An 18,478-nucleotide genomic window follows, 5' to 3' on the forward strand; every position below is an offset into this window, starting at 1 on the left:
TTGGACTTGATGATCTCTGGAGGCCTTTTCCAACTTTAATGGTTCAGTGATTCTATAAAAGGAACAAAAGGAAATTGTAAGTTGAATTGTAGAGCTCCCTGGTGGAAGGTAATGTTAGGGTAGCTTAGGAGGGTTCAGAGGATTATTAGATGTTTACAGAAATAATAAAAAAGTTATCACAGTTCTGCCAGGTGGGATATCAGTTTGCCCGAGGAAGAAGCCCTCAAGGTTCCTCATGTGAACCAGCCTCGTGGTGGGAGGGCTGGGAGAGGTTTCCTTGTGTGTGGGCTGGGGCTGCATGAGAGGTTCCCATTGTCCCACTGCATCTGCAGCTGGCAGGAGTGAGGAGCAGATCCCAGATGGAATGGACCACTGATGCTCTGCACCTCTAGTGAGCTCTGTTTTCTGCTAAAATGTGGTGGGTTTGCTGTACTGACACCCATGGGTGCCTTCTGCAGAGAGAGCAGGAAGGTGCAGCACTGCTGGTGAATGGTACAGATTGCTTATAAAGAGCTGCTTTGCTGGGAAGCAGCTGCTGCCAGCGTGGGGCTGGCAGGGTGAGCACCCCAATTCCTTCCCAGTGCTGAGGGTGCAGTGGGGCCCTGGGGCTGGCAGGGGTGAACCACACACCCCAAATGTCCCAGCTGACAGCTGAGCAAACTGCAGAGCTCCCAGCTGGGGGTGGTGATGTTGGCCCTGAGGATTAGCACAGCAGGTAGCTGTGCTGGCACAGGGCAGGGTTTGGGCTCAGGGATAAGTACACATTCTTTTATTATTGCAGCTAATGGGAATCTGCCAGCCTTTGAGGCACAGAAAGGCTCACTGGCCACCTGTGAGCTAATCACAAAGATTTGCCTCATTCTGTATTTCAGCTCACTTGGAGCCTGTAATCTAATTTCCAAACAGAGATGAGAAGAGTGAACAATTCATTTTCTGCTTTACATGGCTGTGCTGGTAAACTTTTAATCCTTTTAGAATTACAGTTCCCTGTCACATGGAGGCAACACCACACAGTCCTGCTTGTGAGGCTGGAGGCTTTGGATTCACCATTGCTGGATAATAATTAGCCTCAGCAGCAAGGCACAACATGAATTAAAATTAAAGTGAGGAGCACAGGACATTTTTCAAATGCTATTATGAATCATACACAGGCTAATGAATCCAGCTTGGATAGAAAATCCCCATGTTTGGGGCCATCCTCAGCCTCAGACAGCACACCCTGATGTTGGTGTCCTCTTGCATGTGGGACACTGCTGTGCCCATCCTGTGTCCTGCCAGCTCATTCACCACATCCCAGGGACAGTGTGGGGCACATCTGACTTTAATCTTCATTGCTTGCCATTTATTGTGGATATTCAGGCTATGAGTGAGGCTGTGGGCTGAGCTGAGCTGGAGGTGCTGTGTTGGCTGTGAGCCCAGTGCTCATTCCTGCTGCTGTGTTTAGGATGTGCTCAGGCTCCCAGACAGCTCCTCCTTCACAGCAAACCACCCTGCCCTGCTGCTCTGCTGTGCTCACTCTGGACAGGCCAACTGGTGTGTCCTGAGGGTGGGCACTGCTCGTGGTGATGTGCAGAGGCACTTTGACAGGGTGTTTTTAGTGATCTGTGTGGGCAGGGCACAGAGGATCCACAACTCTGGGGTCAAACACCTCAGCTGGAGCTTCCCTGAAGATGTCTGCCTCAGGAGTGAAGAGTGGCTCACAGGGACCATCACACTGACTTCGTACCTTTGCTTGAATTTTGCTTTCAGACAATTTGCAAAGAGCTGGGTGTTACTGGACATGTATAATTAACACATTTAATGTGGCAATTTGTTGACCAGAAACAATAAAATCTCATTTCTGCACTTGTTGGTACAACCCAGACCAGGGGAATCCTTCCTGGGCAGTGGGAGCCGAGGGCTGGATGAGCCCTGGCACAGCTGCCCAGGGCAGAGGTGGAGTCACCAGCCCTGGAGGGAGGTAAAAGGTGTCCAGATCTGGCGTGTGGGGACATGGGTTAGTGGTGGCCTTGGCAGGGTTGGACTCAGTGATCTTAGAGAGCTTTTCCAACCTTAACAACTCTGTAATTCTCTAACATCAACCCTGATTCTCTGACATCAGTCTTTTTCTCTGCAGCATTGGAAACTCAAGGAAAGTAGTGCCAAGCATGAGAACAGTGTAAAGTGACCCTGATGGGGGAGCTGGGATGTGGAAGCTCAGCAAAGTTTCCTTGAGCTGAAATATTTATAATTGAAAATGGGAATTCTCATGGTGCTGAGCTCCATCTTAGTGTTAGCAAGTGGTTTTAATCTCTCTGCTTATACTGGCATCATGCCTTTAAAATCAGAAATTCTTTGCCTGTAAAGATCAAATCCACAGAGGAGCCAGGGCTGTGTGGCTGGTGAGCTGGGGGTGTGACACCTCTCAGGGGGAATAGATGTGTTATTTTGCTGTGTAAACATATCACACACATCCTTGTGGTCCTTGGTGTTTTCAGCTGAGCTGTCAGGTTACATTTGATCAGTGTTCACAGGGTTATACCTTTCAGGCTGCTTTTGAAAGCTGCTTTTGTTCAAGCTCATTCAAGTAATCCTGTCACACACAAGTGGGATGAGCAGATGTCATGGGCATTTCAGGGAATATTGTGGATCTGTAGCCAAGGCAAATCAATAAGTAGGAGAGGCTATTGATAAACTCAAGATATTTTCCTCTCCTTGTCCTCTGATGAGGTTAACCCTGTGCTGAGGTGATGTTCCTATTGATAATTGAAGAAAATGATGCAGCCTTGCAGTGTTTTCTGGTTCTAATTGATTATTGTCTTGTATTGTCACCTCATTTACTCTGGGCAGGTTGGGAGTCTGCTCCCACCCTTGTGCTCTGCCCATGAGGGGTCACAGGGTGCTCTTGTAACAGCCAAAAGAGGAGAGAGGAAGGCAGAGAGGGGCTGATGGAGGGATAGGACTCAGGGAGTGGCTTCCCACTGCCAGAGGGCAGGGATGGATGGGATACTGGGGAGAAATTCCACGCTGTGAGGGTGGGCAGGCCCTGGCACAGGGTGCCCAGAGCAGCTGTGGCTGCCCCTGGATCCCTGGCAGTGCCCAAGGCCAGGCTGGACAGGGCTGGGAGCAGCCTGGGACAGTGGGAGGTGTCCCTGCCATGGCAGGGGTGGCACTGGGTGGGCTTTGAGGTCCCTCCCAACTCAACCCATCCTGGAATTCTATAACTCTTGAGATTCAGGTGCATAAAAAGCCCCTGGTTTTTGCCACAGTTTCAGAGAATCCTGGCAGAAACTCCCAGGTGTTTGGGTCTAAGGCAGTTCTGAGCAGAGATCAGGAGCAGAGCCCATGGTTGGGCAGGTGGGATTTGTGTCCTGGCTCCAAGGTTTGTGCAGCATTTTGGGAAAAGCCTTGTGCTGGTGCTGGAGGGGTGAGAGGTACAGCCTGGCCTCACAGGGGCTTTCTGTGTCTGGGTATCTGGGTGTGTTTTAGAAGGATTGCCATGACAAAACCTGAATGTCTTTGATTAAAATGCAGAATTGAAACAGGAAGGTGAAACTCTGATCACAAACCCATTATTGGTAAAGAATATTCCCCAGTGACTTTGTCAGCATCACTTCCCATCTGGGAAGTTTTCCAGCCCCTTTGGGAGCCCCTTCAGTCATCCCTCAGGACCTGGCTGTGGAATACTGTGGGGCTGTGTAGTTAATGATGCCATTTATTGATTCCCAGCTGGATGGGTTAGGAAGTCAAGAGATTTTATTGGAAATAAACCTTTGGCTGTGTGTGTTGAAGCAGGATTGAGTTCTTGCAGGGTCTGTGAGTATGTTACACCTGTCTGCAGTTCCTTCCTATTTACTAAAGTGCCAGGATTCCTGACAGACAGGTGTTTGGATATTCCCTTTCCTTCCCTCTAAAAAGCTTTACCCCATTCCTTTGTACTAAATCAAGAGGTGCTTTAAAAACAATGAAATAAGTGCTGTCATGTGCTCCCAGTGTACAGCTATAGGAGTTACATTTATGGAGAGTGTTCTCTTTAACAGCTGGATGAAATAAATGGTGTAATGTGCAGCACTGGAGAACTCTGCACTCTCAAATCAAGGCCAGAAGCAGCTCAATGACTGAAGAATTGTCAGCATCTTGTGCAATCCCACTAAGTGCTTCTTTTCATTGATCTGCAACTTCAGTGTTGACAATTAAATCCCTTTCAGTGCAGAGGATAAACATTTTTAACAGGAGGTAGCAAAATCTTTTGTCCTGAATGATTTTCTTCTCTGTTTTATAATTAAGTACAAAGTGTGTCACCAGCCTTGCTGTTCACTTGTGCTAAATACCTGCTCACTGTGGAGTAATTGCTATCAGCAGATGACAGAGCTGCAAGGAGCTGTGCTTTCGAAGGCATGTTCTTCATTTGCATAATCAAATGCTTTGTTAGTGTCCTTGGAAATTAGGATGAAAGATGACTGTGTGCTAAAAATGAGAAATTGTTTTTAGCAAATTATGTGTATCCAGTACAACAGCTGAGCTGCTCTGGGGCCTGTTTGATGTGTGCTGGCTGCTGCAGCCACAGCCTCCTCCCTGTGGCAGGAACAGCTCCTGGCACCTGCCTTCCCCATCAGATACTGCCCTGACCAACGTCTCATCAATATGAAATGGACAATCAGGGCTGCAATCTCATTAATTATTTCAAGCCTTGTAAAGTGCTTGTAAAGAGCTGGTGGGCTGTGGGGTAGATGCATTCCAGGACTCCAGAGATGTCCTGGGGGTTTGTATGGGTTGTGACAGTTTGTACCAGCTCCTCACTTATCCATGGTAAAGCTGGAGAAAATGGGTTTGAAAGATCTGGGTTTTTATCTTATATTAAGAAGTTTGGAGAAAAATTGAGTTAGGCAGATACAGTGTTGTCCAGAGTTCAACTTACCAAATTAATCAACTTACCAAAATAATACTATTTTAAAATTAAATTATTGAATAAAATATTTATTTGGTAGGCTGAATGCTCAGTCACAAAGATAATGCTGCAGAACACAAAACTCCTGTCATTTTCCCACTTGTGCAGTAAGGTCTTTGAACTTAATCGTAAACTTTCATCTCAGGAAAGTGGAAAATTTAGTGCTGGTTCTGAGTTGATCTCTGAAGTTGCCTGAGGCCAGACATGGAGGCTGAATCTGGATGCAGGCAGGAGGAGGAGTGACACAGGGTATGGTACAGCCTTGTTTCTGGATGGCATCCAGACCTGGACACAGAAAAGTTGGATGATTTTACATTTGGGATAAAAGTTTGGCCACTGTGAGTTTGACATGGTCCTGCAGTGGTGTCCCTGAGGGGATTTCATTCTCAGGGCCAGGGATGCTGCCCAGGACACTGGGGACTGGCCAGGCTGGGGTGGCCATGGCACATCCTGTGCTGGCTCTTGGCACCTCCTGTGCTCTTTGGTGCTCCTGGACCCATCTGCAGACACCTTGGCCAGGCACAATGAGGGGGTTCTGCATTGATGATTCTCTGGGAATGTCACATCTGGCAAATTCCAACAGGGAATTTTGTCAGTGGAGAGCAGCTGGGCTGTTCCTGTGGCTGTGATGTTCCATCTCTGGCCAACCTTGGCCTCTTTGGGACCACACAGGTGGGACACAGGAGCCAGAACACAAAGTGTGGGTCAGATTTTAGTGATTTGCACATTAGAAAGAGAGAAGTGATGGAAAGCTGCATATTGCCTGTATTTATTATACAAATCCATGTCTCCAGAGGGAAGTGTTTGCTGAGTCTCTCTGGGTCACCTGGGTTACCTACAGGTGTCCCCAGGGTGGCCTTGGCTGCTCCCTGGTGTGATGATAGTCTCATACACAGCAGGGTCATGTGGAGGGCTCTGGAGTTCTGTGTGTTAGAGTGAAAAACAGAGGAATTTGAGATTGAAGGCACATCAAAGGGCACAGGAATGGAAGACAGTGAAAGCTGCATTTCCTGTCTGGGAAATGCCAATGTTTCTCAGTCCTCAGCATCAAATTCTGGCTTTATTCCTTTTTTAGTGGAAGACTGGCTGCTGGTGGATGCAGTATCAACCCAGTGGAAAAAGGGGAGCCTGTGTCAGATGGAAGTTACATCACAGTCACTGCCTTTCTGAATCCCAGTGTAGTAATTCCAGTTTATCCAAAGCAGAGTGTGGAGACAGCCAGCAAATAAAGTTAGCTTGGTGCTTGCTTAGCTGTTGGGTGGAGATGAATTCCTCTGATGATAAACAGCCTCAGAAAGTTGGGTTGTCTGTGTCATAGTGACATTAAGGGGTTTTTCCCGCAGAGTTTTTGCACTGAGGCAGTCAGGGTAGGAAAAGAGCAATCTTGTCTGTGTGACCTTGAAGTGCTGTTGATGAGGCCTGGAGCCCTCCTCATGGAACCTGTGATTGGTGGCGTTTATCAGCGAGGGGGGATTTCAACTCTCCAAATAGATGCAGTGGGCTGGAGAATTGGTTCTGATTTATCCCTCATGGTTATCAGCAGGGATAACCTGCTGTGTGTGCTGGGACTCATGCACAGCTGGGCTGGGGCACAGTGTGGGTGCACTGGTGTCACACAGGAGAGGCAGAACCCACGGCATGGCAGCTGGGAGAGTGGGAATAACATTTATATTACTGCAGGCAGCATCTCCCCAGTGCAGACTCACAGGACGGCACTCAGGGCTGGGCACTGGGGATGTGAGCAGCAGCAGCAGGGAACACCCAGGGGACAGAGGCATCCCCAGCCCTTCTCTCCTGGGGAGGAGGAGCAGATCCCAGCTCTGAGCTGCGCTGAATAAATGTGACACACGAGAGAGGCTAAAGAAAAGAAAGGATTTAATGAATACACTAAGACCAAGGTGTTCCCTGTAGGTTTGGAAGTATCACCTCTGCAGGATTTCCAGACCACCTGCTAGAGCCATGTTCTGGGGCATTGCTGGTGACAAGCCTGAGTCCTCAAAGCCATTGTGTAAAAACCCCAATGAACCCAAAAACTTGTAACTTCTACAGCCGTAAGGACTGGGAACATAGATCCACCTATTCCTGAACAAACTGTTGCTCATTTCTCTCTTCCTGGGGGACCTGGCATGACATATGGGTTGATCACTTGTAGTAATGTTTGATCAAAGAGGATTGATCCAAAGAGTTAATGCAAGCAAAGTTTCCTTTACCTAGAACCTGCAGTTTATTGCAGTGACATAGACCTTGGGCATATGGCAGAGTAATTGTTTTTATCCCTCTGGAGTTCCACTCTTTCCCTCATAATCATCCCATCCAAGTTGATGGAGGAGCCTCTGCCTGTTATAGGTATTCCAGGAGTGAATAAAGAAGGTCCTCATAAAAGAAGCCCTCTTTCTTGCTTCCTTTTCCTCCTCTTTATCTCCCTTTTGCCTCCATTTGTCTCCTTTTTCCTCACCTCCTGTCTACCAACCTACGAAAATCCTCTGCTTTACCAAGCTTTTCACCCTTGCACTGGGTCTGTAAAACATTTAGTGAGTGAGTCCTGGTGTGGTTTGGTTTTGATATGTTAATGAAATTAAACTCAAATGATGCCATGTTTGTGACACATGGCTGCCAGGCTGCCTCCAGGGATGTCATGGTTGGCAACATGTGCCCAGGCCATAGCCTGGCATCCTTTGAATTTCATTCCTTTACTTCAGGATTTGCACAAAGGAGCTGTCAACAATTTTCTCTGAATGGATATTCTTTCATTATGCATTTAGTCATTTTACCCCTTAAGACTGGCAGAAAGAGGAGTAAAGTTGTCTTTTCTTAGGGTTATCTAGAACACTGGACACTCTTTAAATTCTAAGCTTGTCCCAAACCCTTCAAACCTTGCATGTTTCCTTTGGGCTATGTTTCTGTGGTTGCTAGTTCAGGTTTAAGTCAGCTGTTCCACTGTTGTGCAATATGGCCCTAAAAGGGTTCCTGATCCCCCACCTGCAAGGCAGCACCTTTCCCAGTCTTGGTCAGCAACATTCCCCTGGATTTGTTCCAAGGGGTGCCATGGATCAGATCCACACTGGCAGAAGGTTTGGGGAGCAGTTCCAACAGGAAATTGCTGTGGAGCCCCAGTCAGCAAAACTCTTATGTACAGATGTTAAAATTGTATTCATTATTATTCAAGAGTTGGGAAATAGAAGTAAGTCACTCCATGATCAGCCCAGCCAAAAAAGCCTGGGCTGCTGCTAGTGTGTGTTCTAAAGTTCAGATCTTGTATCATGGGGAAGGGCCTGGAGCCCCAGCAGCAGCTGAGGGGGCTGGGCAGGGGCTCAGCCTGGAGCAAAGGAGGCTCAGGGGGCCCTTGTGGCTCTGCACAGCTCCTGACAGGAGGGCACAGCCGGGGGGGTCGGGCTGTGCTCCAGGGAACAGGGACAGGAGCAGAGGGAACGGCCTCAGGCTGGGCAGGAATTTCCCCATGGCAAGGGGGCTCAGCACTGGCACAGCTGTCCAGGGCAGTGGTGCAGTCAACAACCACGGAAGTGTTCAAAAAACATGTGGATGTGGTACTTGAGGACATGATTTACTGGTGAACATGGTGAGGGATTGAACTTGGTGGATCTTTTCCAACGTTAACCATTCAGTGAGAAGCACGGAGCTCCAGTGGTGGTGGCTCCCTCAGAGGGTCAGTTCCCTCAGCTTGTTCCCTCAGTGAGGGAGTGATGATGAGTAACAACCATGGAGAACAGCAGTGCTAAACAGGGTCTGTCTTCTCTGCCATGTGTTTTATTTTGAGGAGAGTTACTGGGGCAGGTAGATTTGATTCAGTTTCAAGTTCACCTGGATGGTTCTTGATGGAAACTAAATGGAGCTGCCCACTCGGAGTGTGAGTGGCCCAGCAGTGGCTTTGGATTGGCCTGTCTGTGTCCCATTTAACCATTTTCTCTCTCTGTTCTTGTTGTTGCAGATAAAGAGGTGGGAGTTGGCGCACTTGCTGACAATGACGACTCTGGTGCTAGGGGCCCAGCTGTCCCCAAAATATCAGGACTAGAAAGGAGCCAAGAGAAGAGCCAGGACAGCAGCAAAGACCCAATACTTGAGCCTGTGGTGCCTAAAGACCCCCATCCTCAGGTGACGCCGCCGCCGCTGGAGCCGCCTGCCGAGGGCCGCTGCCCCAGCCCCGCGCTCGCCTCACGCCCCGAGGCTCCGGCCCCAGCGCCTGCCCCGGCCGTGCCGGTGGCCCCGGCCCCCGAGGAGCCCGGCCGCCCTCCTGCCGGCCAGCACTCCGGCCAGCCCTGCGGCCAGCACTCCGGCCAGCCCTCCGGCCCGCCCCCGGCCGGCCCGCACCCCCCGCGGCCGCAGTCGCCGCTGCCCCCGGCGCACCCGGCCCTGCCCGCCGTGCAGCCCCATCCCCAGAGCCTCTCGCAGCCGCTCTCTGCCTACAACAGCAGCAGCTTGAGCCTCAACAGCTTAAGGTAGGTGCACAGAGAGGGGTCTGGGGTGCTGGGCTGAGCTTGGAGGGGAATTGGATAAAGAAGGGACATCCCATCCCTGTGAAATACGGGGCACTTGGTCCATTTAACCTCTGTTCATCCCCTGAGATGAGTCAGGATCTCTCTGTGACCCAGTGATCCCATAAACTGGTATTTTAAGTTCATTTGCTTTGGATTTTTTCCCTGCCATACTTGGATTTTTGGAGGGAATTCTACACAGTGTATGTAGATCAGGGGAAGAAAAGCCCAGTTCCTGCACTGGGCTGCAAACTGAAGGCTGGCAGCTTTGCCCTCTCATCTCTGTAAATATCTGATTTCTCCAAGCGCTGCCAAGGGCAGGGAACCCAGGAGCCCTTGATCGAGGTGCAGCTGGTGACAGCCCAGCACCAGCAGTCACACACCAGGCACTTCCCAGCTCCGTGTTTTCCTGCACTGCTGACACCTTGCAGGCTTCAGTGTTTCTCTCTCACCTGTCCACGGTGATATCAGCCTCACCTTTTATCTGTGGATAACAGAGATGAGCAGTGAGATTAAACACCATGTGCACAGGAACCGGTGATGTTCCTCTGAGTCAGGGATCTCAGATTTCCCCTGCTCTAAGCTGGGTTGCCATTCTCCAAGTCGAGCTCCCAGCAGGCAGGTGTGACCTTCAAGACCTGGGGAAGTAGCGCTGTGGTTGCTTCATGCTTTGACTAAAGACTGGGAGGTGTTTAAGACCTGGATTTATTTTTAACCAAGCTGGTATTGCTTGCCTTTAAAAGTCACTGCAGTAGAAGCATGTTGTTACTTGAAATAAAGACAAGGAGAATTAAGCCTTCCATGAATGTATTTTAAATACTCATTAGTAGGAAATGAAACCTGAAAATTTGCAGCCAGTGTAATCACAAATACTTCTTTTGTTGACTCAACTTATCTCATTTTATTGTGAGGTAGAGAGGGACATTACCTGTACAATAAGTACAAATCTGTTGTTGCCTTCTGAACATTTTCTGCAGTCTTTCATCTTAGTAATTCACTTTAAAAAAAATTAAACTTTTATTAATGCAGTGATTTTGAGCTTCATTTGCCTGAAAGCATGAACCAGGAGCAGTCATGTAGAAAGGACCTGATAATTAAGTCATGAATGCCCAGGGCTGATTACTCCTTTGTGCTGTTGTGGGACAATACAGCACAGGAGAGCACGGCTCAGGTGTGTGGGGACCACAGGAAGTAAAAGATACCCGAACAGGTGTTGAGGAAGGGGTAGGACTGGAAATGGTAACTGGGCTTTGTAACACTGTGTTTGGCGTGCTGAGGTTGTGTGGTGTGTGTGTGTGTGGGGCTGTTCTGTGCCCTGACAGCCCCTCCTCTCGTTACAGCAGCAGCAGGAGCAGCACCCCCGCCAAGAGCCAGGCGCCTCCCCCGCACATCTCGCACCACCCGTCGGCGTCGCCGTTCCCGCTGTCCCTGGCCAGCCCCAGCCCCCTGCACAGCTTCCCCCCGGCCCTGCAGCCCCCCGCACACCCACACCACCCCAATATGTTTGCCCCTCCCACGGCTCTGCCCCCGCCACCCCCGCTGACCTCAGGGACGCTGCAGGTTCCAGGACACCCGGCTGGGAGCACTTACTCAGGTGAGAGCCGTGAGGGATGCTCAGCTCTGGGTTTGGTCAGAATAACCAAATCTGGGGTTTGGGCCTTGTGGTGGGGAGAGGCTGTACTGACTGTGAACACAGTGATGGCAATGCCAAGCAGACACCCAGGCACAGCCAGGGACTTGCCCTCTGCCCTGGCAGGGACTGCTTTGGGAAGGCTGTGGTTCTCCCAGGTTTGTTTTGTTCAATCCACAGTGAAATCACAGCTCAGTTCAGGAGGTGCCCACACAGAATCTGTACCCCCCACAGCAAAGGTCTTCATGCAGTGCTGGGCTCAGGTGTGTTCAGACTGGTTTGGGTTGGGTGGACCTCAAAGCCCATCCAGTGCCACCCCTGCCATGGCAGGGACACCTCCCACTGTCCCAGGCTGCTCCCAGCCCTGTCCAGCCTGGCCTTGGGCACTGCCAGGGGTCCAGGGGCAGCCCCAGCTGCTCTGGGCACCCTGTGCCAGGGCCTAACCAGGTCACTGAGGGGAAGAAAATGGAGCATTTGTGTAGTGTCATTTTGTGTCCATGCATCAGGATGCTCCTGTGAGCAGCAGCCACTTGTTTGCTCCCTCCAGCTTGCTCATCCACCCTCACCTATTCAGGACTGTGTCTGTGTCCATAAATGCTCAGAGAAATGGGAAAACAGGCTTGGTGAGAGGGGAAATGGAAACTTTGTAATGTCTCAGGCCTTGGGATCTGAAGGAAGACCTGAGGGGGCTTTTTTACCCTGTACTGTGTCATGATTATCCACAGACAGCAAAGGAAGTGGCACAAGGCCTGAAAAAGCTTGGGGGAGTTGTTTTATTGTTTTATTGTTTGTTTCCCCCTGCACTCAGCACTGGTGAGGCCACACCTGGAGTGCTGTGTCCAATTTGGGCTCCCCAATTTAGGAAGAACATGGAGGGGCTGGAGCATGTCCAGAGAGGGGCAGCAAGGCTGGTGAGGGGTCTGGAGCACAAGTCCTGTGAGGAGGGGCTGAGGGAGCTGGGGTTGTTTATCCTGGAGAGGAGGAGGCTCAGGGCAGACTCATCACTCTCTGCAAGGCCCTGACAGGAGGGTGCAGCCAGGGGGGTCAGGCTCTGCTCCCAGGGAACAGCAACAGGATGAGAGACCCAGCCTTCAGCTGCACCAGGGGAAGTTTAGGCTGGACATTAGGGAAAAAATCTTCACAGAAAGGGTGACTGGGCATTGGAATGGGCTGCCCAGGGAGGTGGTGGAGTCTCTGTTCCTGGAGGTGTTATAAAAGGACTGGATGTGGCACTCAGTGCCATGGTCTGCTGTGGGAACTGAGCACATCACTCCTGATGTCCAGAGTTGCCGAGACAACACTTGGGGGGCTCGGAAATCCTGGAATGCTGCCAGAAGTGCTTGGTGGTTGGATTTAGACCCTGCACAGGATGTGCCACCTGTATGAGGACAAGAGAATCACTTGGGGATAAGAGGTGTAAGAATTAATTATCCACAGGGTAAAAATACAGGTTTTGGGATTTTGGTACAGGGGGGTTAAGGAGACAAGATGGAGGAATTAGGGTGTGCTTGTCCTTCTTCTTTCTTCTTCTTGTCATCCATTTTCTGTGGTGATGTTGGCACTTTGGGAATGGTTCATGTTAAATGTGCACTTGTTAGTGTGGGTAAAAGGTATTGGAAGGTAAAGGTAAATATATTGTACATAGTTTTTAGTATAAAAATAGACGACCGCCCAGTGGGAGGTCAGTGTGCCCTTGGCTGCCTTGCTGGTCAGACCTCTGTCAGGCTGGGAGAAAACTTTGTAGATAAGGGATAATAAACAATATTGAAGACCGAAAAATCTGAAGAGTCCTTTGGAGCGCGGGTTGTCCCAAGGCCACCTACTCGTGACCAGGCAGAGACAAAAGGCCAGACCGGTCAGTCTGGGTGCCAGGCTGCTGTTGGGTCCCAGGCTGGACTCTGTGATCTCCAAGTCATTTCCAAGCCCATGACCTCTGTCCCTCTGTGCTTCTGTGTTTCAGAGCAAGACCTCCTGCGGCAGGAGCTGAACACGCGGTTCCTGGCCTCGCAGAGCGCCGACCGCGGCGCCTCGCTGGGCCCGCCGCCCTACCTGAGGACAGAGTTCCACCAGCACCAGCACCAGCACCAGCACACACACCAACACACCCACCAGCACACCTTCACGCCCTTCCCCCACGCCATCCCTCCCACTGCCATCATGCCGACGCCAGCACCGCCCATGGTGCGTACCCCAGGCAGAAATGTGAGGATAAGTAGAGCACAACTCTATTCTTTGTTACAAAAGTATTGTGGAGAATTTGCCAGGTTGTGGGGAAGGGCTCCTGTGCTGCCCAGGGGTGTCTGGGCAGGAGAGGCAGGGCTGTCCCTCTGTCACAGTGTGAGGTTCAGGTGGCAGCACAGGACTGAGGGATGAGGCTCTGGCCAGTCCTGCTTGGAGTGTTTGCTCTGGGACCTCCTCCTTTGTCCTGTCCCAAAAGATCCTGATTTGAAGACAGCAAAAATCCCAAACAGTTTCATTGGAAACTAATTTTCTGCATATTTTTTCCTCTCTGTTGGTTGCCAAATAATAGAGAAGTTGTCTTCTATTTTGCCAACAGAAGTAAAGCAAGGAAATATAAAGTAACTAGTTTGTGCTTTGATCCCTTTGCAGTTTGACAAATATCCTACAAAAGTTGACCCCTTCTACCGTCACAGTGTGAGTTTTATTGCTCTGTTTCCAACTGACTTCACTGCTTTTCTGTGGTGGGTTGGGATCACCACTCAATCAATGGCACAGTGTCAAATCTCTCCCTAATCATCACTCCAGGATTTACCATTACCGTCCTTGGTTGCTTTGGCTTTTGAAGGCTTGCATTCGTGGTGCTTGTTTCTGATAAAGATGCAGTATCAGCTTTTCCAATCAAAAGATCTCTTGCTCACACACCATTTGGATCCAGGTTTGATGTGAAAAGATGAGACAGAAGGGCTGACTGTTCCATGGTTCAGGAGAAAGCAGTGATTCCATCAGGGTGTTTCAGTTGTGCCACAAACCCTTGGGCTGATATTTTTGCTAAGGAACTTAAAATGAACTGACAAACTATCAGACAAATCCTTCAGGGATAGATAATCTAATAGTTTTCCCAATCTATCATATTTTGTTTGATAAAATCTGAAAACCTGTCATCTTATTCAGATTTCAAAGGCTCATCTGATCCACTGGGCTTGTTATGTTTTGAAAGCTCTGTGGGATGACAGCAACATGAATCCAGCTATGCACTAGAAGTGTTTACCTAAGCTACCAAAAATGTTACTTATTGAGATGAACTGATTTTTCAAATTCCAGTTATATGTAAACCCTTCTGCTGCTAAGGGTTGAATCCAATGATTGGTTTGCTGTTGAACCCTGGGTTGTATTTTCTTCATCCTATTGGCAGAGGCAGGTGTCTGGCAAGAGTTTCTTAATCCAAGAGCAATATTTTGATGAGAGAAGGAGTACTGCATCAGCACTCAGAAATCTGCAGAGCATTTGGCTTTATGTGTTGGTTTTGCTTAGAAGTGGAACTGGGCAAAAAAAACTGGTTAAGGCAATGTCTGGATTAAACACAGCCCCTGCTCACAGCCTGTCCTGCCCCTGAGCAGTCCTGTCCATGTCTGGCCCCTGATTTGAGGAGCTGGGACTCCGTGTTTGCAGGCTCACAGCTCCAGGAACACTGGGCAGACATTGGGCAAAGGGCTCACCTGCACCAGTGTTCATTGCACTCTGATTTGCTGAGCTTCACATGGCTTCAGGAGATTGTCATCAGTGGGGCCTGTGGATCTCAGCAGGAACACAGAATAGGGAGATAGTGCATGGATTTTAGACAAATCAAGCACAGAAGTTGGCAGTGTAGGATAGGAAGCATTGCAGAAGTCTCCAGCTGTATCTGCTGTTCACATTCAGTCAAATAATCTCAGAAATCTGGGAGCTACCTGGATTGCAAAGGTTATGGCCTCACCCCTGTAAGGTCAGGAGAGCTCCTTGCTGTGCTCCCTTAGCCAGGGAGCTGTGCTGGGGCAAGGCAGGGACCTGGGCTCTCCTGCCTTCCCTGGGGAGAGGTTTGGCCTTGGGAAGGGGCTGCCCTGGGGCCACTGTGGGACAGCTGCTCCCAGGGGATTCCATGGTGTCTGCACTGGGGCAACAGCCTGTCTGTGACCCCAGCCAGCCCAGCTGGGTGTCCCCTGGTCCCTCCCCTGGGACAGGTCAGGGCACAGGGAATGGGAGCTGTCCCTTAGCTGGGCTGAGGGCTCACCCACAGGGCAGGAGAAATACAAATACTGTCAGAATGTGGCACTTCCACAGAGCTGTCCTAGGGACAAGAGCTCCCACTGTAGATCCACACCTGGAGCTCAGATCCCTTAAAGCTGAGTGTGGGTGAACTTTGTGCAACAGGGTCTGTTTGGGACTTAAAATCCATCTACTTTAGAACAAGCAGTGCAGCTCACATCGAAGCTAATGTTGAGTTTTAAATCAGTGTTATTTCTTCTCTTTTAGCACAGTGAGGCTTTGCTTTCACCTGCAGCTGCTGCCAGGTCTGGTTTAGCATCACATCCACCTGGCCAAGGTGGTCACTGCATGTTTCCCCAGCGAAAACTAGAAGGGAAAACTGCTGCTCAAAAGAGAAGGAATTCCTGGGAAGAAGGAAGCATTTGACTGTGAAATGTGAATTCTGAAAGCTGGAGGAATTTAAGTGATACAAATTAATCATAGAGATAAACTATTTATATTTTATTAATAATTCTGACCTTGAGGAAAGGTCACATTTAATTAACTTACCACTTGTTATAGAACTGAGGAAAGAATTCCTTACTATTAGTCATAGCCAATAGAATATGAAGTATTACATCTTTTGCCATCACTTAGAATTAGTCCATTACACAGAGAATTAAAGATAGAAGACACTGGAGAATTTCAAGCACATTTTACTCATTAAAAGTTATTGTAAATGAGGACAAATGTGTCTTAATGGTTTCTCAAATGTCTACAGTTCAGTATCAACTAATCTCAAAATGTTTTCTGCACCATTGGATGGAGCAGGTCCAAATTAAATAGAATTAAAAACAACAGCAGCAACAGGAACAGAGGCTCAATACCAGCCTTTTAAACTGAGAAAATCTTCTGATACCTCTGAAATGTTTTCTCAGCTTTCAGTAAATACAATATGGATAAATGGCATGGCAAGATAAGCTAGTGGAAGGAAAAATTATGAAGAGAAGCACAAGTGTATGCCTGGCATATCCAAATCCATCACAACTTTGTGGTGCTGTTTGACTCTGGGATGGGATTTGCTCAGTGTTTTCCCACCCCTCATGTCCAGTCTTTGACTTTGCCCAGTCCTGCTTCTGTTCAATTGGCCATTAACTCATTGATTTTGATCTTAAAAGTAGCACACAGTAGTTTGACTTTGCTCAGCCGTGGTCTGAGGGGAATTGGTCTCAGCCAGAGAGCCCTGTTAGGTTTTGGGGTGGCAATTCCAGTGGAGCTGGATCCTCTCTTAGATCCATCCCTCCAAGAGCCCTCTCCTTCTAGATCCATCCCCTCCTAGATCATCCCCTCCTAGATCATCCCCTCCTAGATCCATCCTTTCCTACATCCATCTCCTCTGAGATCCATCCCTTCCTAGATCCATCTCTTCCTAGATCCATCCCTTCCTAAACCCATCCCCTCCTAGATCCATCCGTTCCTAGATCCCCTCTGAGATCCAGAGGTTTCCCACCAAGAATGGGTTTGGAGTGTGATGTTTTGAATCCCTGACTCCCATGAGGAAGCAGTTTGGTGTGTGCTAGCAGCATTTTCATGGAACTGAGAGAGTTTTTTGTCACAACAAGAGCCAAAGGTTCACCAGCAGAGCACAGAGATGGGCAGATTGGGATGTGATGGTTTATCATGGAATCACAGAGTGGGTTGGGCTGGAAGGGATGTTAAAAACCATCTCTTCCACCCCTGCCATGGCAGGGACACCTTCCTCTATCCCAGCTGCTCCCAGCCCTGTCCAGCCTGGCCTTGGGCACTGCCAGGGATCCAGGGGCAGCCACAGCTGCTCTGGGCACGGGGCCTGCCCACCCTCACAGGGAACAATTTATTTGTTTAATTTACCTGCTTGTTTCCCTTGTCTGCATTAGCACAGAGCAGCATCTCATTTGTTCCCAAATTCCCTTAGAACAGAGCCCTGGGCTCAGGGAGGTCAGTGGGGGTGGGCACATTTTTGTGCTGAGCATTCTCTCTTTATAAAAAACCCCCATCCATTTCTGGGAGGGTCTGCCTTAACATTTTGTTTAAATACTAATCTTTAACAAATCAGATTGTCTGTCTGCTAATATTAGATGTGGCAGGATATCCTCTCAGACAGACTAATGAAGTAAGAATTGTGCATATTTTCCTCATTTCCTACAGATACCATTAAAATCCCAACCTACTAATGGAGTTTTAATGATACAATATCCTAGAACTCGTAAGGGTTTTTTCCACTTAAACAGGAGATTTCTGAGCCTCATTCTGCTCAGGATTCTTCCTTTTCTCTTGAAAAAAGTCACAGACTGAAACCATTTAAAACCTCTCTCCAATTTAAAAATTAAAAATTAATAATTGAGGAACAAATGTCTCCCTTATGCTGTGCTGGCCCGAGGCAGGTACAGGTTGCTGGCTGTCTGATGTTGGAACTGCTTTTAAGCTCTAAACCTCATGACATCTGTGAACATCCCATCGACTGCTTTAACTAACATTGTTGCAATGAGATCACTTCAATGCTTCTCAGTTTTCTCCATGTAACATTTTCCTACTATTCTGCAGGAATGCTCTCTGTGTCCTCCTCAGCTGCCTGTGCTGCTGGTGACCCAGTGTTGATGTTCCTCTCTTTCTGTTGCAGCTGTTTCACTCCTATCCTCCAGCTGTATCAGGTATTCCTCCCATGATCCCTCCCACCGGCCCCTTTGGCTCGCTGCAAGGAGCTTTCCAACCCAAGGTAAGGCAGGAATTACCTGGCACTGCTCAGGGCAGGGCTGGGCTTAGCAGGGAGTCACATCCTGGAGGGGCTGAGCTCTGATTTACAGCTTCATTCCACAGGGGACAATTCTTTCTTTCCAGATTTACCACAAAGAGAAGTTATTTCACATTAGGTTCAGATACATCTACAAACATTTCTTTTTAATTATTTATATAAAGGCATGGTTAACTTTAGAAGCAATATAATTAGTTCTGAGATAGTGTGCATTAATGAAAGGTCATGTAATAATCAGGATTTTAAGAAATGGTGCTCATTTTTGTTTACTCATTTCCATAATTACCTCCCAGCTCCAGCACAGTGCAGAGCACTGATTTGGCTCTGCTCATGGTGATAACTGGGGGAGAGAAATGTGGCGAGTTCAAGGCTTTTCTCCTTTGTTTTTATGGAGTCACTCTTTATTTATCAGTGAGAAGAAGTCAGTCTGTAGTCTTTGCAGCTAGACTGAAATCAGG

General features: G+C 48.8%; 1 protein-coding gene across 8 annotated transcripts in view; it reads left to right on the forward strand.

Annotated features, from left to right (window-relative positions):
- The window catches only part of AUTS2 (activator of transcription and developmental regulator AUTS2), a 798,387-nt gene that overhangs the window by 760,487 nt on the left and 19,422 nt on the right, over positions 1 to 18,478 (forward strand). For 4 of the 8 annotated variants that reach the window (XM_074556753.1, XM_074556757.1, XM_074556760.1 and 1 more), the window contains 5 exons: positions 8,874 to 9,381; positions 10,758 to 11,011; positions 13,008 to 13,249; positions 13,658 to 13,702; positions 17,889 to 17,984. In XM_074556753.1, the coding sequence (XP_074412854.1) occupies positions 8,874 to 9,381; positions 10,758 to 11,011; positions 13,008 to 13,249; positions 13,658 to 13,702; positions 17,889 to 17,984 (1,145 nt within the window). The remainder of the gene's footprint in view (positions 1 to 8,873; positions 9,382 to 10,757; positions 11,012 to 13,007; positions 13,250 to 13,657; positions 13,703 to 17,888; positions 17,985 to 18,478) is intronic. The other 4 variants (XM_074556755.1, XM_074556759.1, XM_074556754.1 and 1 more) reach the window with 3 other exon arrangements.

This window comes from Zonotrichia albicollis, chromosome 22, assembly GCF_047830755.1.
Source record: "Zonotrichia albicollis isolate bZonAlb1 chromosome 22, bZonAlb1.hap1, whole genome shotgun sequence".
Lineage (NCBI taxonomy): Eukaryota > Metazoa > Chordata > Aves > Passeriformes > Passerellidae > Zonotrichia > Zonotrichia albicollis.